This window comes from Nipponia nippon, unplaced genomic scaffold, assembly GCF_047370975.1.
Source record: "Nipponia nippon isolate SJK-2023a ecotype South Korea unplaced genomic scaffold, ASM4737097v1 scaffold_1, whole genome shotgun sequence".
Lineage (NCBI taxonomy): Eukaryota > Metazoa > Chordata > Aves > Pelecaniformes > Threskiornithidae > Nipponia > Nipponia nippon.
Window position 1 is genome coordinate 15568296 of NW_028262290.1, and position 27465 is coordinate 15595760.

At 44.5% G+C, this 27465-nt stretch overlaps 1 protein-coding gene across 1 annotated transcript in view; it reads left to right on the forward strand.

The window, feature by feature from the left end:
* The window catches only part of EXT1 (exostosin glycosyltransferase 1), a 185441-nt gene that overhangs the window by 147716 nt on the left and 10260 nt on the right, over positions 1-27465 (forward strand). The window contains exons 2-8 of the mRNA XM_009471107.2: positions 7382-7475; positions 10682-10789; positions 14541-14660; positions 19689-19821; positions 21161-21279; positions 22007-22102; positions 24861-24950. Coding sequence (XP_009469382.2) covers positions 7382-7475; positions 10682-10789; positions 14541-14660; positions 19689-19821; positions 21161-21279; positions 22007-22102; positions 24861-24950 — 760 coding nt within the window. The remainder of the gene's footprint in view (positions 1-7381; positions 7476-10681; positions 10790-14540; positions 14661-19688; positions 19822-21160; positions 21280-22006; positions 22103-24860; positions 24951-27465) is intronic.

Consider the following 27465-nt stretch of genomic DNA (forward strand, 5'->3'; position numbering starts at 1 on the left):
AGTGAAATGGAGATACTGCTTTGTTCTGCTGGCTGGCTGAGGTTCTTTATATTAAAATATTCAGAAAGGTGTTTGTGATCTCCAGAAAATAGCAAGGTAGAGGTACCATAATGATGCAAAGTGTTGGCGTAATTTGTTGTTAGAAAGAGCCTGCCTGAACCACTAGATCATCTTAACAGGTTGGTCTTATAAAGATAATTTACCTTGTAAAGGTCCAGCAGCTTGATGGGCAATAAGTGCCAGACAGGCACATTTCAGGCAAAGAGGATTCATACACGTTTAAGTCACTTCAGAGGGGGTGGCAGGGGAGGTGGATCCACGTAAAATCTTACCCGGTGGCTGTGTGCGTGTGCGTTCCTGTGCGTGCATCCGCGCATGCGAGCACCAGCGTCTTCGTTGCTTTCCCACCGACCTAGAGGGTATCGAATTCACAATATGTGGTGCTGCATTTACATTCCTCGGAAGATACAAGCGAGCAGTGCGTTTGCTTCCTCGTGGTCTTTTCTTACTCAGGCGTGTTGTGCGCTTTCTTGCTGCTGGCACAGCAAGGTGCTGCTGTGAAACAAGCACTCTTAGAGGACTTCAAAGCCTAGGAGCCAGCGTTTGGTGTTGGAAGAAGCGCTACGCGATGCTATTAGCGGGTTGCTGGTAACTGGGGCGTAACGCTGCCTAGAGGGGCACCTCGGCGAGGTTTGCCTCTGACTCACTACTTACGAACCCTCTCTGGCACGCTTGTTAAATAAGCAGTTTTCTTTAACCATCAAATGATGTTGGTGAGACCACATTCGTTACTGTACAAGACTACTTGTTCTAGGTGCTGTAACCGCCACACTGGGAGCCAGTTGGATAGTATTTGGCAGGCCAAATGTTGTACGTGTTTTGCATGCACCATATAGATTTACAGGGCATTCTGTGTAAACATTTAGACAAAAATCGTTAGAGCGTTTTTATTTGTTAGAATGTACACTGACTTTAATGGCTTGTGTATCCAAATGTTTCTGTGCGTAATATCAAAGTGAACTGAATCCAAATGTGATGTCACTGAAGACTTTAAAGATGATTTAAATTTCAGTGGTTACTGTCCATCTTAACTGTAACAAAGTTCCCTTAGCAGTACGTTAAAGTGAAAACTCTACTTTCCAGTTTTAGTTTGTTAATCCAGCCTTCTGAACTGAGAGAAGATGCTGGCATGGAAAGGAGAAAACAGTTGCACCTTGACATTAGTTACTGAATGTTTCCAGAGTTTCATTTCCATTGCCAGGCCTAGAAGAATCGTGCAGGGTTTTCATTAATTTAGCAGCATTTTCTGATTGGGCTTATGCTCATACCCCTACTGGGCCGTTACCATGTGCCGAAATCACTGTTCCCGCACGCTGCTGCGGTACGTACGCCGTAGCGTCCCTCGGAGTCCTGCAGCCAGGGCAATGGAGGCAGCAGCGGCGGCTGCGGTAATGAACCAGGCTGAAAGGAATACTCCAATGGCTGCCTTTCAGCACTTGGCAAGAAAATCCTTTTTATGTTAGTTTCAAGGTCGTCAGATATCATTATAGCCAAGTATTAAAAATTTCAAAGAAAGGAGGCAGTGTGTTTGATTTATAGAATAATTATCTAGCTTTAGCTCTAACTTGGCTTTGGCAATGGTTTTGCAAGCACTCGAAAATTAAATCCATTTTTTATGGCACTACAAGGTATTATCTCACAGCAAATGATAATTAAACACCTGTGAAATCAATTAGCCCTTTAAGCAGGGGAAAAAAAAAGTTTTCCAATTATGTTTTTGCACCTCCAAACTCTCTAATTCCAGAACCAGTTCTTGCGGAGAGGGAGATGAACTGCCAGCCAGTAGCCTGTTAACCAGCATTAAGATCACCCCAAAGCCTTGCACAGCCGTAAATCTGAAAGCAGGCAGTTCGCGGCGACGGCACCCTTCCAAGTAGGATGCGTTAGCCTTTCGAGCTCAGTCTTGGGCAGCTATCTATCTGACGCACAGCTGAGCTGTCAGCTTTTCTACAAAGACAGTTACTCACTTGGTGTTTTCAATGCCAAGTTTTACTTGACAGTTTATTTAAAAGCCAACATACCTTAATGGAAACCAAGCAACGAAAAGCTCCGTGTGACAGAGTGGGTTTCTTTTCAGGCTCTCCAGCCAGTAGTTCAAAGCCATCTGTATTAAGCATTCACACATGGAAAACTGGCCAATTGGTTAATAGCTGAAACTGAATATACTGGAAAACTGGGAAACACTCTGCCATTTAGCCTTGTGTTGTAGGTGTTTAATATCTGTCTTTGTTGTAGCACTTGAACTGATGCAGAGACTTTTGGAAGATGCAGCGTGGATTTGTGGGCTTGCAGATTCAGGGAGGGAGCCCTGGACATAGTTGGTTAAGTGCCATCGCAATTTTTGGCTCGGGAAAGAAAAAAACAGCTTTAGTCCCATCTGACATCTACAGAGGTATGTGCTGACACTCCCTGCCAAAGATGAGCTCCAGCATCTTCCAAAAGATGGATTATGTGTGGCACTGTTAAAATATGTGCTGCTGGGTTAAACCCATTGTATTTGGTTTGGGTTCTGCTCCTGTATTTCCATCTGAATTTTGATAGCCATAACATACGGCTGGTTTTCGGTGAGTGCTGTATCACTGGAGAAGAGGGAGGCAGGTGAGGACTCTGGGGTTAGCATTCCCAAGGTCTGTCTAGCCGCTGGAGAAGCCACCAGTCATCTGTATCTCAGGTTTTCCATCTATGAAATGGGAATGGTGATGGTATACAGTATCAGTGTTCAGAGGATTAGATAAGGAAATATGTATGCTGCTTTGTGATTCCTATGTGACAGGTGACATATAGCTGCATAAAGTATGATAATCATTGCATCTGGGTCGCTGGACATATCTGCTGGTTTAAACAGCCACCGCGTTTTTAGACCTCTCTTCAACCAATGGTGATGGTGATGTGGCTTTGGAAAAAAATAGTTTATATTAAAATTGGTAGTGAAAATGTTTCCCAGGCTAGTTTATAATCTCTTAAGTGTAGTGACATGGGGAAATGCTTAAGCTGTAAGAAGGAATGTATGGCATGGCTGATTACTGCAGAGCCTCTGCAGCCTGCCCGGGCTCCTTGGGATAATGGTGAGCCAGGAATCCCAAGCAGCCCTCTAATCCACGTGCTGATTGACAAGGTCGGCACATCAGAAGGAAAAAAAAAGGGGGGGATGGGGAAAGACAGAAGCAATGTGGTGGATCAAGAAGTTAAAATGGTAACAGCATTTGGCTGAGCAGCGGTTCTCCTTCAGATAATTGCCCACACGGCGTTGCAGTGTTTGCACCTGCATGATGGATGGGGCCGACCATGTTTTCTCAGCTATGGGTGGTAGCAGGGAGGGGATATTTCAATTAAAACGTGAATAAATTAGAATTGATTACAAATAGAGCTATTTGTTTATGCTGCCTAAAAAGGTATTAGCTGTGAACAAGGTGCACTTAATCATTACAGAAAGAAGCTTGAAAGTTAATAAAACACACTGCTGATCCTTACAGAGGGATGCCAGCTTTGGGTTAAATCTGTAGCTATTTTAGTTTTAAAGCCCCAACTGTCATTTTGAAGGCATATGCATTTTGGATTTTAACGTGTTTGAATGATGCAGCTGAGGCCCAGGCCAAGCCGACCCTAAAATTGGCAGTAAAATGTTACCTCTGTGCAAGCGTGCAAAATGAAGGAATACAGGAATAGGAGCAATAAGCATGTGCCCCCTCTCCCCGGGAGTCTCCTAACATGGAAACCAGGAGCTTTCTGGAAATAAACACCCTCTGAGCAAAGCAGAGGACTCCTCTCAAAACTTGCCTACAGTCAATGCTCGGGAAGATTAACTGCCAGCAGTGAAGGAAGGGAAAGCGCCAGAAGGAGTGGGACACCGAAGCGGCACAAGTAAGGAAGGAGGGCCCGGCCGGCCGCCCGCGCAGTGCCCCGCGGGGCTGGTCTTTGCTCCGATCCCCCAGTTGCAAGCGGAGCCTGAAGAACCTCCGTAGCCGGGTAGAACCAGAGCATCTGGATAGGCAGGTAATGCAGAGCTGTCCCCGCAAGCTGGCAGCACGGGGTTTGCAGAAACCACAGCGATGCAAGCTGGAAGACTGTAACAAATCTCCCTGCCATCTTCAGGCATTACCGGCTAACAGAAATAAGTAGTTCTGAAAACAGATCTAGCCCCCATTGCCAGGGGAGAAGAAGAGGAGGCTCTGAAAGAACTTCTTCTAAACACTTGACTATTTTCCCTGTAACTTAAGGCCCCTCCACCAGTTGCGAGCGGGGTTATAATACTTCATTGCCTCCCTGAGGTCGTGTTGAAATTGGTCAGTGAAGATGGTGGGGAAATCAAGCCCGTCGTTGATGCGATGCTGGTATTTGCAATAGATGCCAGAGCGGTACTTAATGTACAAGTGTCCTGCCGTAGCTGAGAGGGTGTTCCTGGATGTCTGCACCAGCCCCGATTTCTCTCCTGGACAAGTGAAGGAGAAATTTCTAGTCCAGCAGAGATTTAATTCAGATACCTAGCTTTAATCATAGAGATTATCTCACTGACTTCACTGAAAGCATTTCAAGTCAGAGTTAAGGGATATAACCTTATGCAGAGATGCTTTCAGGTGAGACATGTATGCTTCCTACGTGGAAAAAAATGCAAATCATACATAAGCAACCCTGCCTCCCCGACAAAACACCGGCAAAGCTCTAACCTCCTGCTGCGTGCATGGTTCCTGCAGGCCTGAATGGTAAGGAGTCTGGAACTGAGGGTTGCCCTGATGCCCCTGTCCCCCCCATGGCCTGTGGGCTGGAGCTTCATTCACCAGGTGACTTTTTGTGGCCAAGGTCTCCTCCGAATGCTGCCTGGCAGTCCAAGAAAAACATGAAATGGTCTCTGCTGCAAACTCGGCTCTGAAGTACTATTTGGGACATGTAAACAATTTCCTCCGCAAGCGATGCTTCAAATTACAAAGCTATGTTTGCAGCTTGACAGAGATGTTTATGTTTTTGTGGCTGGCTACATGTGTTGTGTGAAAGGCATTTCCGAATTTGTATTTAAACATACTGGGCTATCTTCTGTCTTCCAGCTAAGGCAGGGTACCCCCATTGCTTTGCGTGCTACCCATGAACTAGAAGGAGTAAAATTAGCACCTTGTGTTTAAGGGTTTCAAATAGATGCTTGATCCTGGAGTGGTCACTGAGGGGGATTAAACTGGAAATCAGTCCCTTAGCGCTGTGCTCAAAGATCGTGTCGAGTCACCTTAAAACATTTGGGTTGAAATTGCAGAGAAATTTGTTCATGAGAAGAATCCGTGGTGCAATTCATTCACTGCAGCAGCTCTCAATGCTTTACTCTGGGTCTGCTCTTGTATTTGCGGGTTCTCCCTGAAGTGAGTGGAAATTTTGTGCCCATACATCAAGGTTAGGATGAGGTGCTCTGTGTACGTATGATGTAGATAAATTGCTTGATGACCGTGAACCGTGCTATTCCAGAGCTCAGCAATAAATCACACGCTAGGCTTTAAAATGCACAAATGGGAGCAAGATGCTAACTGGTTTCCAGGTGGGAAATGGTCAACAAAATCCTTTTCTTTTTTTTTTCCTTTGTAAATCTATCCTACTATCAGCAAATTAGATATGAAAGAAAAGGTGCCCAATATAAGGCATTGCTGGCATATGGAGGACTTACTTGCGCTGGCCTCGTTGTCTGCTTTTCTTTGTGTTCCGGTTCTGCCATCGATGTTTTGTGGATATTGTTGCATTCCGGGGTATTAACAGGATTTTACATTTTTAGCTAGCTAATGATGGGGGACTTCTGACTGGCATATTCTAGCCCTACGGGGTATTCTATTTCTGGTATTTATTAACATTTTCTGTCATACAATATACAGTGAAAGCGATGAGCCTCAGACCTCTTGGTATGTAAAATAGGAATGCTTAAAAAAGGCAACTTTTTTATTCTTTTGGTATTCTGGTTTCCTAATTTCCCCCCCGTGTGCTGTGTCACCGCTGGCTGGTGAGCTGGGACATGGCTGCCAATCAATATCCCACACGGAGAAAAAGAAATTGCTGCCACTCAGGTGGAATATGTATATATGTATTTTAACCAAAGTTGAGATATGATTTTAAAAAAAATGTACTTTGAAGTCTGTTTTGTAGTTTTAATTAATGCAACGGGGGCTTTTATTTTACTCTCAGTGGAGATAATCCATTCACAGTGACCTTTTCTTGTGCAAATTAGCTATACACGCTTGTTTAAGCAAATGGGCCTTTGCAAGATGTCTCTTCCTAAAGACGGAGCTTATGATTGAAAATTGGCTTACTCCCATCTGTCTGGGCTGTGTGAGAATACAAACGTAGATCCGGACTTTTTTATATATAAAATATAATCATATACATATGTATATACATACACATATACACACATACAAAAAAAAATTGCTGTGCCTGCAGGCTACAGTTAAATTAGATTATTAGTGTTAGAAAATTTCAGTGCCACAAGTTACTGTGAAAATAACATTTGTCTGCAGAGTCCAGGACGCTCTGGAGAGCGGAGGGTGTTTAATCTGGATCCTTTTGTCTCAGATGAGGTGGCTGCCATTCGCAGTTCCATGGGTTCGCTGGAAGTACAATTAGCTAATAACAGGCTGGAAACTGTTAGGATTTGATGTGTGGTTTTGGCGAATGGTTTTGAGGTGATTGATGGAATCAGGAAAAATCCCAGGAGTGTCTATAAGGGCTTAAAGTTTTAATTCGGAGGAGCAGGGGTCATTGCAGCTATGTGGTTAATTGCCAAAATTTGGCAGTTTATCCCTCTCACCACACTTGACAATAACCACCAAGTGAGTCATTGTAACCCCCCTCCCCGTCCCTTTTTTTGTGCCTGCTTGATAAGGGAAGATTTCTTTGGCAGAGTTTGAATATTTTTTGCTTTGCATAAACCTCTTGTGCAGAAATGAACACAATTGTGCATGACTTTGACTAAATCTGAATAGAAGTCAGGGTCACAGAAGTGCCGCAACAATGCTTTGGGTATCAAAATATTTAATATAAGTTTGTTGTTAGAACTAATGCACGCCTGTTTATATAGAAATGGCTGATTAGTGCAAAGGCAAAATTATTTCCTTCCTTCTCAGTTTCATTACCACTCTTCCCAGCTCTCTCCCATGGTGTTTGCTCCTGAGAAGGAACAAAAAGGAGCCGGGGAGACGGCTGACACACGCGTGCATGGAGGGAGCTAGTGGTGAGCGGTCTCGGTCAGGGATGATTTTATCCAGATGTGTCTCAACAGCTGTTTGCATTTTCACACCCAGTTACTCTAGGACTCGCCACTAATTGAATTTTCTCTTTTCTCCCCTCTTCTTGTTAGGTATGATTACCGTGAAATGCTGCACAATGCCACTTTCTGTCTGGTTCCCCGTGGCCGCAGGCTTGGCTCTTTCAGGTTTCTGGAAGCCTTGCAGGTAAGAGCTGCAGTTTAAAGCATCGGCTACGCTGGCTGCAATTCAGCGTGCAATAGCAAGGAGGTGGGGAGGAGGAAAATGTGTTTGATTTCCCTAGCGGACAGTAATCCACTTTGCGAAAGGCTCTATTCATACTTCTGGAGCAATTGGCAGCTTCTTCCCAGGAGGGGCTGAGCACTGAGCTCATCTGAAGGTTGAATTGCGTTACCTCCAGGAAGAGGGTTTCCCTGGATGTGGTGAGACCGAGAGGTTGGACCAGTTTAGAGCAGTATTTTATCAAGCTGTGAGACTTTCCATGGGAGACACTGGCCTCTACAAGTAAGCCCCGGGGCAGTAAAAATAGCTTTTTGTTTTCACTTAGCCAAAACAGACCTGCTTATGCATTGCCTGTCTTGAGATGGTGCTTGCTGAACATGCAGAAGGTGGCCTGGAGGTTGTAAAGCCTCAAATGGAAGCTTCACATGAAGGTGGATGTAGGCTGATCTCGGGGAGCTCGCAGTGTGTCTGGGACAGCTCCTGAATCCCCTTCACCTTTTAAAAACATTTTCATAGAATCATAGAATGCTTTGGGATGGAAGGAACCTTTAAAGTTCATCTTGTCCATCCCCCCTGCCAAGGGCAGGGACATCTACAACTCGATCAGGTTGCTCAGAGCCCCATCCAGCCTGGCCTTGAATGTTTCCAAGGATGGGGCATCTACCACCTCTCTGGGCAACCCGTTCCAGTGTTTCATTACCCTCATTGTAAAAAATTTCTTCCTTATATCTAGTCTGAATCTACCCCCTTTTAGTTTAAAAGCCATTACCCCTTGTCCTATCACTATTGGCCCTGCTAAAAAGTCTGTCCCCATCTTTCTTATAAGCCCCCTTTAAGTACTGAAGGGCTGCTATAAGGTCTCCCTGGAGCCTTCTCTTCTCCAGGCTGAACAACCTCAGCTCTTTCAGCCTTTCCTCGTAGCAGAGGTGCTCCATCCCTCTGATCATTTTTGTGGCCCTCATAACCATTTTGGTTAATGGTCTCCCTTTTTTGCTGTTGGCCAGCAGCAGAGGGCAATGCGAAGGGGCTCCTGAGTCACTGGCAGCCGGGCTGCTTGGCAGCACAGTGATCAAGCCCGACACTGACCTACTCTGGCTGCAGCCAGCGTGACCTTTTTTTTTTCACAAGCTTCAGCTCAGCCTGGGGTCTTGAATCTTCAGTCAGCCATACAGAGCACCTTGGGAGATGCTGCAGGTCCCCTCTAGGACTGGCATCTGGATTTCCATGGGGGCTGGAGTGGAGGGAAGGGGAGGTGGAGGCACTTCTTGGTGTCAGTGAGATGGCAAATGAGGGCACCTTGCAGGGTCCTGTCTCCAGGTGTCCTTTTGCATTTGGGAAGTGTCCCAACATCGGCAGTAAAGCTGTTAATGAATAGCATCACATCACTTTTCTTCATCAACCAGAAAATGTCCCAGACGCTATTAAAGAGTATTATTTACTGCAATGCAGAGCAGGATTCCGGTACCTAAGTGTAGGTGTATAGTGTCATTTTAGAAGCCCAGGGGTACCCTTCTAGCTTTCTGCTGCTTCTCCTGTGTCATGTCTGCCAGCCTTTGATGGGTTTCTTGGATACGCTAGAGCATGCGCTGGGCGCTTAGGTTTAACCACTGAACCCCACACCTACTGTCACATTTGAGATCCAAGTTTTGGACTGTCACTTACCTCTTTGCTCCTACTCAGGAGAAGATTAATAGCCTGCAAAGTGCTGTTCCCTCTCCAGCCTCTTCGGAGGAAGAAGTGGGACTGGCTTATTGGGGATGACGAGTCACTTCGGATCCTCCCAAAGAGCACTGCTCAGCTCTTTTCTCATCTGGGCCACAAGTCATGCAGCTTCTGTTAGATACATCATCTCAGGAGAAGAAAGCAGGGAGCGTACGTCACTGTACAGAAGTTGGAGGCTTCAGGTTGATGATGATAAAATGCAGGCACTGAGTATTTTCCTAGCAGGCTAGCAGCAGTATTCACCGATTATGATGAATTCACAATTTCTGTCTGGCTCCAGGGCATGTTGAAAGACGTAATCCACATTAGTGGAATGTTTTAAACATGAAAACACATTGCTAAGTGTTTTCTGGTTGGCTTTTTTCATGCACTAATGTAATTTCCTTACAGAAGATCACAGTTCTTTACACGTTATAAGCACTGCAGTAATGCGGAGACTTGACCAGTCTAAGATCCTGTGTGTAATACATGTTACCAAGGAAGGTACAGCAGTTTGAAAGGTTCCCCTTTATGCCATCTTTTGGGAGGTACAGGAGGGACTGACCTTGGTTGGGACCAAATTCAGAGCACTTAAGCTTGTCTTGATCCAAAAGAAACTGAACCAGAGCACAGGCTCAATCCATATCCTCTGGTAACAGGTTCTTGCATCACATCGGGAGGCTTTTGGATTGGATCGTGTTGTGATCTGGCCGACCAGAACATAGTGGCGATCACTTATTTACGGAAATGCTGCCCTATTTACTGAATTTTCGCAAACTTGCTGTCTGTGCAGAGGAACTTGCACAACTCGTAGAGGGTTAAATAATTTAGACAGATCATACTGCTACGAAATAGATACTCAATGTGTGTGCTTTTTGTTTGTTTTAAGACAGAAAGCAATTCTTACTTTTGTAGACAGGTGATGACAGATGAGTTGTGTTTGTGTAGTTGCCTCTGTTTGGAGAGTTGATATCAAACAGGATAGGGAATTCACTCCTCCTTTGTGGCAAAAGTGCTCTGGAATTAAATATGATCTGTATTTTCTGTAGGGTTGTCTTGCAACATATTATAAAAATGGAGGGAGTTCGCTCCCTGCTGAATGGTTCACAAAGCAGCGAGGGAGGCCATCATTTTGTGTTAAATTCTCCGGTGTTACATCTGCAGCATTTTAACCGTTCTGCCCTCGTCTGGCAGTGTAAGCACCGGATTTCAAATGTCACTCTCCATACAAACCCCACCTCGCAGTGAATATGAATAAGCGCAAAGTGGAAAACCATAAAAATTTGGGCTGCCCTCCCGTGGTCTCTAGCTTCTGGTGTTCTTTGCCATGTTGCCTCTCCTGACCACCTTCACGAGAGCTGGCTCAGAGCTTTTGCAGAAAATGACAGTAGCAGTGTTGGTGCGAACCTCAGAGCTTGCCCTCGTGGTTGGGTACCCGCTAACGGCTGCGATGCCTCTGTGTGCTGCAGGCTGCCTGCGTCCCGGTTATGCTCAGCAACGGATGGGAGTTGCCGTTCTCGGAAGTGATTGATTGGAACCAAGCTGCCGTCATAGGCGATGAGAGATTGTTATTACAGGTAAGAAAAAGACGGCGGCCTTCAGTGGATCAGTTGATTATTGCTGCCGCCATCTAAATGGACGGGGAAGATGAATCCAAAAGGTCAGGGCTGTAAAAGAATTTTTATCATGAAGGGATTGTCTGTGTCACACTGGTTATGAACTCATTTAATATGACATCATTCATTTTTTGTCCTGAAGGTCATTGCAGCCACCAGGCCACATTCTTAAGCGCAGGAGACACTTATTTTTCCTAAGAGCGTGAAATTTCTTCCGGTGCCTCTCTGAGGCAGAGCTGTCCTGGACCAGGTGCTGTGATGAGAGAGAAAACATTTGAAGGCAGGTTCTGCTCTCGTCCTTCAGAAGTAGTTTATCCTCAGGAGTCCCACCAGCGCTGCGTGGCTGGCTGGCACATACGGAAGGGACTCCTCAGGAGAGCAGGTATTTTTCTCAAGCAGGAGTTACCACCTAACATTTTTGTGGGGAGCAGAATATGTCCCTTCTCTGATGTCTGGAGCATGTAACATTGCTTTCTGAAGCAGTGTTCATGTCACTTTTTGTTAATCTCCTTGAGATCATGGAACAAAAGCAGGCTGAGAAGTTAGAAATTCCCTGCTACCTTCAGCATTTCTTCTGCATACCTTCTACTTTGGTTTTAAATTCACTAGATTTTTTTTTTCTGTTTCCCTAGTGGGCTTTTTGGTCTAAATACATTGTGTAAAGTATGTGGAGAAGTAATGTTAGAAAAAGTTATTGAAAAACTCGTTTCCCCAAAGTAGCATTTGATAAAATGCCATTGCCCAGCATGAAGCTGAGATCCATGAGATCTGGAATAGCCACTAAGTAGCCACTAAGAAGGTTTTTTTTTTATGGTTGAATTTAACTCATTTCCAAAGTGGCAGGCTATTGTCAACCCCGGAAAGGAGCCTTCAAATGTACAGGTGTCTTGGCAACCCAAAAATGAAGTACTTTTGAAAATCTCTTTCGATGCCTATTTACTTGTCTGAAGAAGTAAATATTTGTGAAGAGCTGGCCTAGCAAGCCTTGCAAAGTGCTGCCTAGTCTCCTTAATGCGATACAAGCTGCAAATACAAAAGGGCCATTTGATTTTCGCTTCTGTGGACAGCACATTTTTCTGTGCAAAATTATTTCTGTCTTTAAATAATAATAATTTGCTGATCTTCATGCTTTCCGGTAACATGCCATTCGTTCTCTTCACAGCTGCTTCCATATTGAACAGCCACTGCACCGTTATTAACAGTGTTTTTAAAGAGCTGGCAGAGGGCCTGAATGTCTGCTCTGGGAAATGTTTTTGTTGTGTTACAGTTTTTCATTTCCTGTTTGAGAGCAGCTCGGATGTTTTTATTTGCATATTCTCCTCATCATAGCACTGGGAGAGCTTAATCCAGCCTTTCTGCATTGATTTGTGCAGGGTGGTTTTTCCCTTCCCCCTACTTATTACTGAAATGACCTTTTATTAAGACATCATCCCGTTCTAATAATTCCAGTGTAATCCTGCCAGATTAGTATTAATACATCATTTTCCCCACTTGTCTTTCTGGACAAGTAGATTAATAACTAATAGGCAAATGCAGTTAAAATGGGAGCTCTGATTTTTCTTTCCAGCTGTTGTAATGGAGCAGGCACCAAGGCTTTTTTTTAACCTCGGCACTGCGTTTGCAGGCACTCGCAAGCGTGGTGTGGTCTGTAAAATCATCACTTCTTGCAGTACCCTTCACCGTCAGAGCAGCCTTCCCTTTCAGAAGGCGTAGTTGGGAATGAGTATTGATTTTATTTCTTGCTCACACACGTATGCACACACACGCAAGGTTGCACATAATGCAATGAAATGAATGAGTGAATAGAAAAAACGCCATATGACCACTTGTGAAGTGACTTTGGTCATGTGTTTGCTGTTGATAATGATCCCAGGTGTGATTAATACACATCTGTGTACAGCCAGTACAGGTAATGTTCATTAGCCCTCTACTTATTGGAACTTACTGGAAAAGTAATGAAAAAAAAAAGAATATTCACCTCAAAAGATGAAATTTGATGCAGTTATTTACCATTCTGGACTACTGCCGTGATCAGTTAGAAAAACATGTACTAACACATGTTTTTAGCTTCTATCTTTCATACTAGATTTGCAGGGAATATTTTACCTCAAGACCTGTGTTTTCCCTAAAGGGCCTATAGCGAAGGAACGTAAAGTACCATCTTCGACAGTCTGACCGTTTTCTTCTGTTCCACCTTGCTGTAGTGCTAACTCTCTTACAAGCTCAAATTCTGTATTATAGCTAGCAGTGTCTCTAAGATGAAGGTCTAAGAGTCAAAGGTCTTCGAGAGCAGAGATTGTCCCATCTGACACTGCGCCCTGTGGAGCCATGGTCCTGTTGTACACAGTGTGTAGTCCTGGATGCAGACAATGCAGTAAAGAATTTACTGATTCTTGTGGAAATTTTTTACATATAAATTCTTAAAATCTCAAATTTTCTTCAGGAAGATGTTTCATGTGAAATCATTTGATTCTGGAGCATGTGAAAGCAAATAACGATCACTGCCGCCTGTCAATATTTTAGGAATAAGCAAAGTGTGTTTTGGTCAGGCAAGGGCGGGATGTGGTGGGGTGCAGGCAGACTTCAGAATGAGCTGGGATGTGCAAAAAGCAACACACAGCCCAGGTCTATGCTTTTACAACTAATGACTTAGGTAAAAGATTTATGAGAAATGAATGTCTGAGAACAAGGTGGGCCTAATTTGAAATCACAAAAAAGTAGGCACAAAAGCACAACTCTTCATTCCTAGAAAAAAATGAACACAAATCAGCAGCGTATCCTAGATGGCTTTCTGGTGCTGTGAGTAGCCCTTGTAACTGAAGCAAATTGCAGTTAAATTCCCTTGATAATGTCAATTTGCACTGTCAAAGTGGTGTACTGGAGGCCTTAGTCAAGGTCTTAAGTTAAAGAATGACATGTACGTACATTAGTTTCCCACCAGTGTGGAAGAGGGATGTGGGGATGGGTCAAGACGTAGAAGTGAAGCCCTCCACTTCTGATCCAGTGAGCAGCTACTTTTTTAATGGCAAAGCATCACAGCAGGACAATTTGGGGTTTATTTGTAAGGCAACTTACACCAGAATTAACATGTTGATTTAATGGAGAGGGGAAAAAAGAAGCAGTGTTTTCCCTTGTGAATAACAGGTGGCGTGGGACACATTATTCTTTCCACCCACAGTAATTAGTAAAATGCAATTTGATCCGCAGGCTCCCAAAAAGTGGAGTCTTTCTTAAGATGTTGCTATGTTTTCCTTAGGGCACTTAGTGTTTCCATGCTGCAGTAAATGCAATTCCAGATCCCTTTAATACACTTTGAGAGTGGGGATTATTGGACTCCCAAGACTTGCAGGTACTAGTTTGTTAAAATACTAGTCCATGGAAAGCTTTGTGCATGACGGATGTATGGAGGAGCTCCTTACTGTGCCACGCCACAGCACTGGGGAGAGGGAGCTTTTGTTACTATAAAATGACCAAAAACTAAAAGAGGGCAGATTAAAAAAAAGTCATATATTGAGTACCAAAGGTTATAAAGGGTTGTGTCTCATTCCTTTTACATCAAGGCTTTAACTGTTGACACCCGCACCTCTGTCAGACAGGAGCGCTGAAGCTGTGCAGCTTGCTAATAGAGGAGAGGGCTTGTCAGCAGCATATTAATTTGATGGGATTGCGTTGTTTTCTGAAGCCTCTGACTGTATTACATCTTGTATTACAGATTCCTTCTACAATCAGGTCTATCCATCAGGATAAAATCCTAGCACTTAGACAGCAGACACAGTTCTTGTGGGAGGCTTATTTTTCTTCAGTTGAGAAGATTGTATTGACTACACTAGAGGTGAGTAAAAATTGTCTGGGACCTTGCCGAGCAGCAAGGTTTTCATACCTGTCCAGCTGCTCCTGTCCTCAGCCGGCATCGGACCTTGGTTTTCATGACATGCAATTGGTCACTGGGAAAAAAGTCCAGCATGTTGATAAGTTTTCTCCCCTAAGAAAATACTTTCTTCATTATCGAAATCCACATTAGAAAACTGACACAGTGAAAAATGGGAGCTACCTGACACATGGAAAAGTTGTCACGTGTGATCTTGCCTTCACAAGGCTTTATGGCTCTTGAATCACTACCCTTGGTCATTGGTAGTGAATATGTTTCTTTAAGAAACCTTTCTGGAATTCATTTTGGAAAACATATTACTGTAGAGCTCTTCCTTGACCATTCTTTAGTATTTTGATGCCTTGTGATGGGGCTATTGGTCTGGCTGAAGGAAAAGGGGGGGCTTGTAAATCACTGTTTTATCTTCACACACAGGATAAGGGAAAGGCCTGATCATCCTTATAAAATATTAATCAATAATCATAATTAGACTTCTATTAAACAGGGAGACAGATGATCTCAAATGTGGAGAGAATCCTTTCTGAATTCAGAGACAGAGAGATGAAAGGCTCTTTAGAAGTAGGGCCCAGGCTACAATTTTAAAAGCAGGTTTCTCTTCTAATTGTTTCACAATTTTGCACATAAATTTTTGACACACTTTTACCACTGAAAGTGGCTCAGTTTGTAGGTGCAGATGCATTCATCTTGTGCTACTGCTTCTGCAATTGCATCCGTCTTTGTGCACAGTTGTAAAGTTCCACATTTCCTGCTGTGCCTGCTTCCCCCTGAAAACTGCAAATGAGTGCTGCTGCCTGCAGCACAGGTTGCCCGTGGCTGATCTACCTCCAGCTGCTGCAAGACAGTCCCTTAGGTTTTTCTGTGCCAGTGAAGAAAACCAGCCAGGGAACGTTTTCGGAGCCCCTGGCATAGCTATCCTTGCAACGCTCTCCTCCCCCTGGAAGAGCATGTCTTCATCTGTGCTGCCTGCTGGGAGCTGCTCTGCATCCTCAAACTCCCGATAAGCACTGATGAGATAGCGATAATTATCACAGCCCACGCCAGGATCGGACTAACAAAGCTGGAAGACCACATGCCAGTGCTCGCAGTCTAATTTACCCTTACAGAAGTACCCTTAGGGACAATCAGGGTGCCTCGTGTATCATCTGCCCCTTCCTTACACACACTTTGTTATCATTAGGGATCGCTACAAGGAGAGGGGTGCACAGCTCTCCTCGATGCCCCTCTCCTGCCCCTGCTGGGGCTGCTCTCGAGGGGCCGTAACCTGCGGCCCCCATGGCCTTGGTGTCCATTACGCCAGGCCCCAGCGCTCACAGATGTGTCTTTAGCACTGCCCCGGGACATGTTGGCCCATGTGGCCGCAGGTGCCCAGGGGACAGCAAAACCCGTAATAAAGCTGAAGCAGCTGGGCAGCCAGCAAGCTGGAGTTGCCGCTTGGAGGGGAAAAACTGAAGTGAAAACAAAAATCTTCCTGGAAGGTTTAATTTAATGAAGCCGCGTAATGTATGCCTGGTGTTGAAGTTATGTTCTGGGTTTTTTCATTTGTTTGCGAGGGTGGTTTTGGTTTGAGGGGGTTTTTGTTTATTTTGTAATTCAAGACTCTCAGAGATTTTTGAGACAGCTAAGAAGGATTCTGTTCTTACGAACAGATACTTGTTTCACATTTCAACTTGCCTAAGTAAAGTCCTGAGTTAACTTTCCTTAGGAAAGGAATAAGACAGTTGAGAGGGATTTTTGGTGTCCGAAATCTGCAAGCAGTATATCCTCTTCTTAAAATCTGATGCCTGGAAGTAAATTCCTAGCAGGATTATTTTTTTCTGGTTAATGTTATCCATTTTCTGTTGTAACACTGTTGTGTCAGAATGCTCTGATGATGCTAGAGAGCGTCAGAATAATCACTTGCCTTCTAACTGCAGTGCTGGTACATATGCACATGTGAGGATATCAGTACAGAAAAAGTCTTCACCAACTCAGGTGTCTGCAAGGACATCACAGCTCTTCTCTGCCCTTTATCCTGGATGCCTCTGAAAACATTAAGTCACATTTTAAGGTCCTTGACCTTCTCACAGCATTTGGTGGCCTAAGCCAAACAGCTCATAGCCCAGAATGAGAGGTTTGAATCATTTGGCCAGCAACCCCATATTGCAGGCACAGAGGAACTGCCCGGTGCCGAGGAGATGCTGTGGGTTAGGAAACGATGTTCATGACTGTCTGCCGCAGGCTGGCGAGTGGGAGCGCTTGCAGCGCAGCAGTGGACTGCTGCAAACACCATCCAGACACATGCTCCAGTGTATCTGTGCTTTTTCAGCTTGGTCTTCTCTGAAAACAAAGCCAAACCATCCCTAAATCCCTGTGCGGCGTGCTCAGTCCTCCGCTCGGGAAAAGCAGGGGAGAGGGACAGCACAAAGTACAGACAAGAAATGCTTGATGCTTGGCTGGGGCATGTTGAGAAGCAGCAATGATTAAGGCAATATGTGAACTTTTTGAAGCATGAGGATGAGGGAGACAAAAGTATCGGATCATTAATGAATTCCAAAAAGAAAAGGGAGATCTCACCAGAGATCTTAACCCCTTCCTCCTCTGATTAAACTTCCTGTCATGCCTCGTCATTGGAGAGACCGTGTAGCTGCTGTCTCTGCAATATGGGCAGCGCTAAACACTCTGCATTTTAATTCATTGGTCCTCCATGTTATCTTTTTTTTATACTTTTCTGTTCTCTTTCTGCCAAGTTGTCTTTTCTTCCCTCTATCATGACAGACAGCTAGGTTTCTTCTGTAGACCAGGAGCGTGATAAATTAATCTTCCCTTTGTTAGCTGTGGTAAATCACCGAGGCCGGCTCCCCAGCCTGGTGCGGAGCCGCGCTGGTGAGGTTTGTGTGCCTGACGCGCACCAAAGGCTGCGTGTGCTGCATGGCACCAGGGGCCTGCTCCGTGTTAGAGCTGCGCTCGCTCCGGGTGCGCCGAGGCAGCCTTGAACGCGAGCCATGTGTTTCCCCTGCAGCCTTGTTGGCTACCAGCACAGTGGAAAACTCCACCGTCTGTGAAAAACTCCTGACCGTGTAAATTCGCAGACTTCTCCTTATCTGCTTATGCCCCAATTCTGAGAAAGCAGGAGGAAGGAGCTGTAATATTTAGGCTTTGTGGTAAACATTCGAAAATATGTACTTTCTAGGTTCTGTCTTTGTTTAGTGGCATAACTTGCAGATGGAGAAACAGCAGTCATCGTCTTGTTTTTTCCCCACTACCACGCCGGAGATCTGACAACTGATACACCTAACATTGCAAACAGAAATATTCAGATACGCTCTTGTCAGTGATGGAAATTAAGTCCTAAGTCTGTTATTCGGAGACCGAAAAAAAAACTTAAATTAACTTACGCATGTGAGCGAATTACTGCATATTAGCTATGGTAATTGGCTGTAGGCAAAATTCAGACAAGCATGCAAACACCTAACATTTGCCCCAGTTTAGCAGTGCATGTATCGCCACCAGCAGTGGGTTGTCTAGCACAATGTAACTAGTGTCGTAATGGGTTTTTGTCATGGCAATCAAAAATTCCAGGAAAAACACTGCTTGTGGCAACACATATTCATGTTCTGTATTGACCAAATGTCTCTGAACTCAGCTGCTTAGAGGTTTTAGCTTGTTTAGACTCCAGCAGCTGCTTTTGTTCAGCTCGTGTTGGGTCTTTTTGCTTGCTTTTGGTTTTCCTATGCCATGGGTACATACCCTCTTTAGTTCTGTAGATTTTAAGGCCGGAATGAATAATGAGGGATCAGATTTAGTCCAACTTCAGAGCCATAGAGTTTCACCCAGATACACCTATGGTAAGGCCAGAGACGTTAGGTTAGGAGAACCAACGTGTGCTTGGCACTTGAGCCCTGTGCAATGCATAAACTGCCAGTTATGTGAAATCTCCTTAGGAGATCGCAGAAAATGAGCTGCAGAAGAAGGCAAGGCAATCCTGCTTAGCTGGCTTAGGGGAAAATTCTTTCTTCACCACCCCCTGGCCCTTTGCAATGTCCTGTCTCCAGACCTGCCAGCCTCTGATGCTCTGAGGGAAGGCAAATCTGTAAGAATGTGTGGCCCAACAGCAGATTGCACTTAGAAAGTTGCATCTTATTTGGAGGCTGAATTTGTCCAGTTACAGCTTCCCACCACTGAATCTTGTTATGCCTTTGCAGCAAGTTTGAAAAAGCTCCCATCAGCCTAAGAACCATGGTTCTTGCATACAGGCATCTGATGTGAAGTAACTGTAATTAGTTTTATAAATACGTATTTATTGTACAGCCTTGTATCTTTTCTTGTGGCCTGTGGTATTCTAGATGATAAAGTAGATGACCTAGCAATCTGTTCTGACCTTAAAAATCCAGGAATATATGTTTGTGGCCCTCTACAAAGGCAGACAGTAGTTGCCAGAGATCTTTTTCTGTTTCATCCAACAAGGAACTGGTAGAGAACTGAGACGTGGAATCAGCGATGTCTCTGAATGCTAATATCCCTTTATAATTAAGCAAAAATGAATAATTAGTGCAGCCTGATTTGCTGAAAGTCTTTGTGGTTTCGAATGCTCTCATTATCTCAGAATAATACCTAGCTTTGTAATGCCATCCTCAAATAATTATCTTCTGTGAGTTCTGGATAGTAAAACTGACAATGAACTAATCTGGCTTACAACTGCTAAGATACTCTAATAGACAAAATATTTGACTTGAAATACAAAATGCAATGAAAAGCAAGGTCCCCATGTCCAGAGAGACTAATGAGGTGCTCTGAAACCTATTGCACAGCGCCTGAGCTGCTGAAATGGTGTCGAAGTGTCATTGTAAGAGAGATTAAGCAGGAATGTCTAGTAATTTGTGTGCCTCAGCTTTTTGCAAAATGGGTGATGATGCCAGTCAGCTGGAGTCCATGAAGCTTCTACCAGTGACTATTACAGTCTATTTAAAAATCATCACCTCTCTTGTTTTTCAGATTATTCAGGACAGAATATTTAAGCACATATCACGTAACAGCTTAATATGGAACAAACATCCTGGAGGGTTATTTGTACTGCCACAGTATTCCTCATATCTGGGAGATTTTCCTTACTACTATGCTAATCTCGGTGAGTGAATCCTTGCTATAATCTAGTGGTATTTGGAATTTCTAGTGGAAATTTGTAATTTGATCTTTGAGTAGCATGTGCCAAGTGACTTACCATTCATTTCTAGTTAATGATGCCTGTCGTTTATCCTGTCTCGATCTTCCCTGCCCGCTGTAGACTGGAATGTCTCTGACTCATCAACATGCATCACATGCCTCTCGCTTGCAAAGATTGTTTTAAAAAAATCTATATCCCTTCATACTTTTCAGTTGCCAGTAATTAATGCCCGAGTCGCTGACCCATTCATGGCCTGAGGGGACATAAGAGGGATACCTTTTTGCTTTCTTTGTTTATTTGTGCTTGGCAAATTGGAAAAGCGGTAATTTACCCATGACACTTGTTATTGGAGTGCATAGTTGGTATGGATTTATTCTCCATACTATGTGTCTTCATATGGATCCCACTAGAAGGAATGCGTAGGGCTTAGGTTCATGGCTTTTTCCTGAAGCGGAGCTTAAATGATGAGTTCTGCAGGGGAATGTGCCTGCAGGCTGAAGTGATCCTGCTTACCAGACTGCTGCTACTTTTGGCTCAGCCTGTGCCATCCCACTTGTGTGGATCTGTACTGCTCACCTGCTAAAAATTCACAGTTACCATGTTAAAAAGGGAGAAGAAGGTTTCTGTGGGAATTCTGATGAAAAACGACTTTGACCCCACAGAGATGAATTTAGATGAGACTGAGAGCAGTAATGAAGGGTAGACGCCAGTAGGATCTGTTATTTCAGGCAGAAAAGGAAATCATAGTGAGACAAAAATATCAGAATGGAAGGCAAGGATGCAAGCAGAATTATCAGCTCAGGATGTAATTGAAGCTGCATGTGGATGGGGATCGACCCAGAAAGAGCAAAAACCTGACAGAGGCTGTAACGGAACTGAGGAAACTGAACGAGCTTCTGGAAGTTGTGGAGATAATCTGTAGAAAACATCAAGCATCCAGAGCCAGGCAGCAAAACAGAGCCCATGTCAAGGAAGACATTTGGTTGAACAAACTAAATGTCAATATTATCTGTGGGACAAACTGGATGAAGGAAAGAGATTGCAGGACATCTGTGGAAACAGTGAGTAAGAAAAGGCAGTTATTGTGTTGCAGTCAGGGATTTCAGAGGGTGTGGGAGTTAAAGGGAAGCATGATCTCCTCTAAAGCATCTGGTATCCTAGTATCTGAGACGAAAGGAGATGGCCTAAAAAAACAGGGCAAGGTTTGCATTAAGTGTAGATTATTTTTCCATCTCCAGAGTCCTTTAATCTGTACTAACCAGGGCAATTTTGTCTTTACTCAACGCATATCTCTTCACTTCAGGTCTGAAGCCTCTTTCCACATTCACTGCCGTTATCCACGCAGTAACTCCCCTGGTTTCCCAGTCTCAGCCTGTGCTGAAACTCCTGGTTGCTGTAGCCAAGTCCCAGTACTGTGCACAGGTAAGCAGCGCTATTTACTGTCAGTCACAATGGAGACAAAACTGCTGTCCCAGGAGCGAAGAGCCTACTGACTTCAGATCTTCTCAGTCCCGTCTCAAACCCCTGTTTCAATTCTGATGTTTCTTTTCTCTGACATTTCTACTGTCTGGGACCTGCATGCATGGGAAACAAAAAAAACAAGTATAGTGGGAGCAGAATAGAGACAGTAATTAAACCCCTTTTGTTTCAGGTAAAATAATGACTGCACTTTAAAGATCAGGATTGCGTGTGCTGCAAACTGCAAAAGGATGTCTGTGCTTCAAGAGCCCCTACGTGACCTTCCTTCCTCCTGCTGTGGCTCTTAGTCTCAGCAGTGCCAGAATTTTGGCTTCTCTAAACGAAACCCTGGGGAGTGCAGTAGGAGCACCCTCTTGCAGTGGAGTGTCACAAGTGGGTTAGCCTTTATGGAGAGCCAAAGTAAATCAGTGACATCCGTATGACCTGGCCGAGATAGAGATTTGCTGAGCTCCTGTCCAGCCTATATTTGCCTGAGAGGACGTATATTGTAAATAGTCGGGATGGGTGAAATTACTGTAGGAAGTGTTATTTTTATACAGATTTTTATCGTTGTTGTTGATTTTGAAATTCCTAACTTGAATTTAACATTTCTGTCTGGAGATCTGAGTCCTTAGGGTTTGGACTCCATTGCCACAAAGGTCTCTGATCACGGTCCAATATTCTCTTTCAGATTATTGTTTTATGGAATTGTGATAAACCCCTCCCAGCCAAACACCGCTGGCCTGCCACTTCTGTGCCTGTCATAGTCATTGAAGGAGAGAGCAAGGTAGGTGGAGAGAAGCATGGTGAAAGATTGTGTATATTCTCCAGTGGGACCAGAATTTATTTTTCCGGCTGCTTTGGTGAAAGCTTTGTAGTTCCCAACGGTGTGACAGCTCCTTTCTATTCCTTGGCCTTTTGTACTAGCTTGGTCACAGATTTGTGTTTCCTGCATGAGCCCCGTGCTCTCAGAAATCATCAGCATGGCAATTAATGCCATGAATCTGAGATTCACAGGTGGGACCCAGTTCTGAAATGTGGCCCCGAGAGTTGGTAGCGCTGACCCCATCTTTGGAGATTTCTGTCTCTCTGAAGATGCATGAAAGTAGCGATGCAGCTGGATTCATTGAGCCTGAGCAGTCAGGTGCAAGATTTGAGGGTCAGCTGTGGACTCAAAAGCAGAGGAAGAGATAAGAACGAATGGTGTTAACCTGCCTTTGAAAAGTACCTTTTCTCATGGCCTTGTAGGATACTGCTGCCAGTGATGGGGCCCCACCACCGTAAAAAAGGAAGGGACAGGGGACACTAGCGTGGGAACAAAACCACCGTGTCATCTCTTGCTGTGCAACACTCTTGTTCCTTTGCACTTGCACAAAGTCGAAACAGACACCACTCAGATGAGAAAAGAGGCTTTTTTCATCCACGCTGAAGTGGATGATTCCTTTCCAAATGCAGGCCTGAGAGAAGCAGGGCTTCTTGCTTCCAGACTCAGACTGAGACAGATTTGGGCTGGTCCCCTCTGCGATCTCTGTCAGCTGGCTCTTGAGCTCTGCGTTTGCAAAGGGAACTTTCAGTTGCTTTGGCTGCACAATCCTATTTTGGATTTATAGTCCTGTCTTTGGTCTTTTCCCCCAGTCACCTTAACAAGGGGAAAGCGCGAGCCCTGCAAGGTTGGCAGCTAATGGCTCTTGCCTTAGCTAGCCATGTAAACTGTATCAGGAGAGTTGCTGCGGGGACGAGAAAAGCTGTAGTGATTTCGGAGCCTTTTGAACGTTGTGGGGGTTTTTTCTTTCATTTTGGAAAACTTGCAGAGGTGAGGCAGAGGAGAAAATCTCTGACCGGTTCTACAGTGTTTGTAGAAATTGGCCCCAGGCACTGTTTAGATTACAAATGAGTCTCCTGAGTACACAAAGGTGTGTTTATAGTGGACAGTCTCTTCCCCCTAATATCCCAACGTATGCCAAATGGCTTCTTGCAGGGAAAAGCTGTTTGTTTGGACAAAGCTTGCAGAGCCAGAGCAGTGCAATTCAAAGGTTGCACAAAGGAGCTGCTTTTCATCTTCAGACTTAACTGGCAGGCACAGTCGCTCTGTGCAGGTGATCACAGAGGTCTGCCTTTACCTAACCTTCACTTTTCCCCGTGAAATCAAGATGTATTATCACACCCATTTTACAAAAGGCAGCATTAACTACAAAAACAAATACATGGGTAGTCCCAGCTGTTACCATTTGACAATTTTACAAGGTCTGTGAAAGAGCTGGGGTGAGAACACTGGTCTCCTGCCGGCTGCTTGCTCTGCTTTGCCTTTGCGTAAACAAACCAAAACCCTCAACCCCTGCCAGATCACCTCTTCCTCAGAGCCACCGCCTCCCTGGACCGAGGCCATCCTAGCGCGGTGCTCTCCAGACAGACACCAGGAACACCCTGATTACGGAGACAGAGCTTTGTCTGAAGTGAGGCATAGATTTAGGGACTTGCTTCCCAAGAGGCTGCAGGGGATGCAGAACTGACCATGTCCATTATGAGGAATATGTAAAACTTCTCCATGTCTCTGTTGCCATACAGTGATTTCCTCTTACCGGGACTGATTTTTGTAGTGTTTTCTTGGCATAATAAATTGGAAAAGAAGTCTATTAACTAGCCAGGCTATTTTTCCTAGCAAATGAGGGAAACAAATAGTGTTGTGTCCTTGTTACTATTTATCAGTTCTCAAAAGGTGCTAATTAGTCTGCTAAAGAAACCATATGGATTCTCATTTCTTGCTGTTATCTTTTTGATCCCACTTTCCCATCTATTTCCTATTACTTTGAGAACTGTCCTGCCGTAGTTTTTAAAAGCTTATTCTGCATATAGATTTTATATATATAGATATGTCACTTAAGAATGTGACTTTTTAAAATGCTACAATACCAATATAATTCTTGATGCAGGTGAAGCTCAACCAATGCACATGTTCTTTAGCATATTCTCCTTTTCTGATGGAGAATGTTGCACCATTTGGCAGCAGCTCCCTGTGGATACAACAGCAATGCACAGAGATGGAGCTGTACCACTTTACAGGGGAACCATCCTGGCAGCATAACGTCCTTCCCACACAGCCTGCACCACTTGGCTTCCCAGCTGCGTAACTTTATGAATGCTGCAAAGTCCTTCTTAGCGTTCATTAACTTCGATCCTCGCACACCGTAGGAGAGCGGAGGGACAGTCCTAGCTACCGGGGAAAATGTCCTCCCTCAAGAAGCAGTAGGTACATCTAATTCTCATTACGGACCATTGCAGTTTGTCACAAAAGGAAAGCAGCCTGCTCCAGAGAGGGAGGTCTGTATAGAAATTACTCCTCAGGTAGAAGGTGTAGGCTGACTGCTGGGGTGACGAAAATGACAGTCTTTTACTCTTGAGCTGAAGGGTCCTTTCCATCAGAGAGAGATATGCGATGTGCCTCAGACAAGAGGAAATAAGAGTGAGGAATAAAATGGAGTATCTCCCTTGGGAATGAGTCCTTCAAGTGATTTTTTATCTCCCCTTCCTGCCTTGGATACCCACAGGTTATGAGCAGTCGCTTCCTACCCTATGACAACATCGTGACAGATGCAGTGCTAAGCCTGGATGAGGACACCGTGCTTTCAACCACTGAGGTAAGGGTCTCTGTCGCCTTGGGAGTCTGCTGGCTCCTCAGCTCAGCCTGAACACAGCAGACAGGCTCTTCTCTTGGCTTTGCCAGTGAGCAAATGTTACAAGATTTCCTGCTACGCTCCTCAGATTTAACGTGTTGCACTTGTTTCAGCAACCCTGCCACTGCCTGCCATCAAGGAGCTTTTCGCCCTGGTTAATTGGCTCATCATTAGCATATGGTTCTTCCGTTCTTTATTATTTTAGTAACATAGCTGCAGGCGGGTGTAGGCAGCCAAGAGCAGTCAGCTTTAATACCCTGTTCTCACTTTTCTGATTGGGGTAGCTTTTCCCCCCCCACGTTATCAGTAGGGTGTAGGTGGGGAAGGAAGGGATGTCAGCAGCAAGGAACTGCTGTCGCTCCAAAAGACAGCGTTGCCACCCTAATGCAGGATTTCACTGAGGAATGCTCTCTCATCATTGTGTCGCCCCATAAAATTAGAGATCTTTGCTAGTTTAGGTGTTGGAGTGTTTGTGCCAAGAGCAAGATAGCGCTAAGAAAAGAAAAATACTGTAGAAAACCAATTTTTACAACTGGGATGAGTATTGATTTCTGGAACCTCTTCCTGAGAACCACAGGGGAAACTGATGACAGTTTATATAGAGTGCAATATTTGGGAAATACATTATTAATGATGGCCAGGGAATAGCTTGAAACACTCAATTTTCTTTTGTTTTCCCTTTTTTTTCTGTCATGTTCATGGCCATTCCCTTCTTCCCACTTTGCCTTTATAAAAATGCTTTTTTGTCAGTGAAGGGGATCTTTCACTGATGCTACCACTGCTTATATGTCAGTGAAGAAATGCTTAACATTAGTCACCAGTCACTGCTGTATACGCTAAGACGTCACTGAATTTGTTCGAAATGGAAGAGACTGCAACTGCTTTTTTCTGCAGTTCGGATTTTTTGTGCTGTGGTTAGACTGCTCCAGAAGGAGCCACGGTAGCCCTCTTCTGCTGCACAGACGGAAAAAGTAGTTGGTGTTGAACCTATTTGATACCAAGATTGCACCTTGGTAGTTCCTGCTACATGAGGAAGAATACGGCTGCTGCCAAAGCACTTGTGTGCAAAACCCTGCACATCCAAAAAAACCCAACCCAAAACCAATAAAAGGCATTTATCCTAGGGCTGGAGTTCCTAAAGAGGTTGTTGCTCAGGATGAAGGGTCCTGTTTCAGCTGCCCTGGGGGCCGTGGTAAGACCTCTCAGGGAATTCATTGCACTGAGGTGGTATTTACAGCAATCCAGCCTGTGGATTCCATGAGGATTTGGGGCTTTGTTTTGTTTTGACTGGTATTTACTCATCATCCAGACTTTGGAGTCATTCAGGCTTCTGGAACGCATATGAAATAAATAGTGTTTCTCATTCAGCTTGGCCGTGTTTTACCCTAAACATTCTGAAATGCAAATACTTGTTGTCGTGTGAGACGACATACACATTTCTTTGTGGCTTCTTCCCTCCTGTGAGCAGCTTGCAGCCGATATTGCATGTTTGCATGGTGGGTATTGGCTCTATGAGCCCCATGGCCCCTGAGCTGTAGAGAGAACCAGCTGGCCAGCTCTTGCCAGCACCCACCTCGCAGCTTCGGCATGTCTCTGCTGGGCTGCCAGGGTCAGCAGCTCTCTTTGGTGGCTCCCTGTGAAGAACTGGGGCCTTTCTATGGCTTCACTTCCCATCATATGGCTTATGCAAAGAAACAGCATGTTAAAACAATGACATGAAACGTGTGGCATGAAACTTCCCTTGAAACTGCCTCCTCATGGGTGGTTGTTGTGACAAAGCTTCAGGGCCCAGAGAAGGCAATTTAGAAACATGGTCAAACACGATCACGTTCCTGTTGAGAGGAGTAGTCACCAGGCACGTCCTCCGCTCTGTCCACCTCTAGTGTAGTAAAGGTTTTCCGTTCACAGCAGAACAGCGCATAATTGCTCTTGTGCGAGGAGCTATTTCACATGCACAGAGGGATGTTTGCGCAGGACGTCATTAGAAATCAGCACGGGTCAGAAGTGATAGGGGGGTTTAAGAGACTGGCAGCCTGGTTGGCTTTTCCTGCTGATCAGATGGGTGGTAATGCTGCTGGAAATTGTATAGGATGAGGACTGTTTTTTTTTTTAATGAAGGGAGCTTTCTCTTAGGGTCGTTGCTTTAGTGCATCTCCCTGGTACAAGGACAGATACTTGAAAGCACAAGTGAGGGCACTGAGTGCAGCTCCTTTATTATTTATTTAAGTTTGAGATTCTCAGACTTCTCTAAAGAAAACAGATGTCACGTTTTATGGGAAAGGCCTTTACAGGGAAAAAAAACCCTTTAGTTCTTTCATGTGGTATTGATTTGGATGAGATCAGAACTATCAAAACGGTAACTGGTTTGTGCACATTGTCTTTCTAGTTGGCCTCAGATGCCTTGAAACAACTTGAAAGAAAATAACCAGTCCCTAACTTTGTGTTCCAGTACATGTGCGACTCTTCTGTTTCAGAAAAA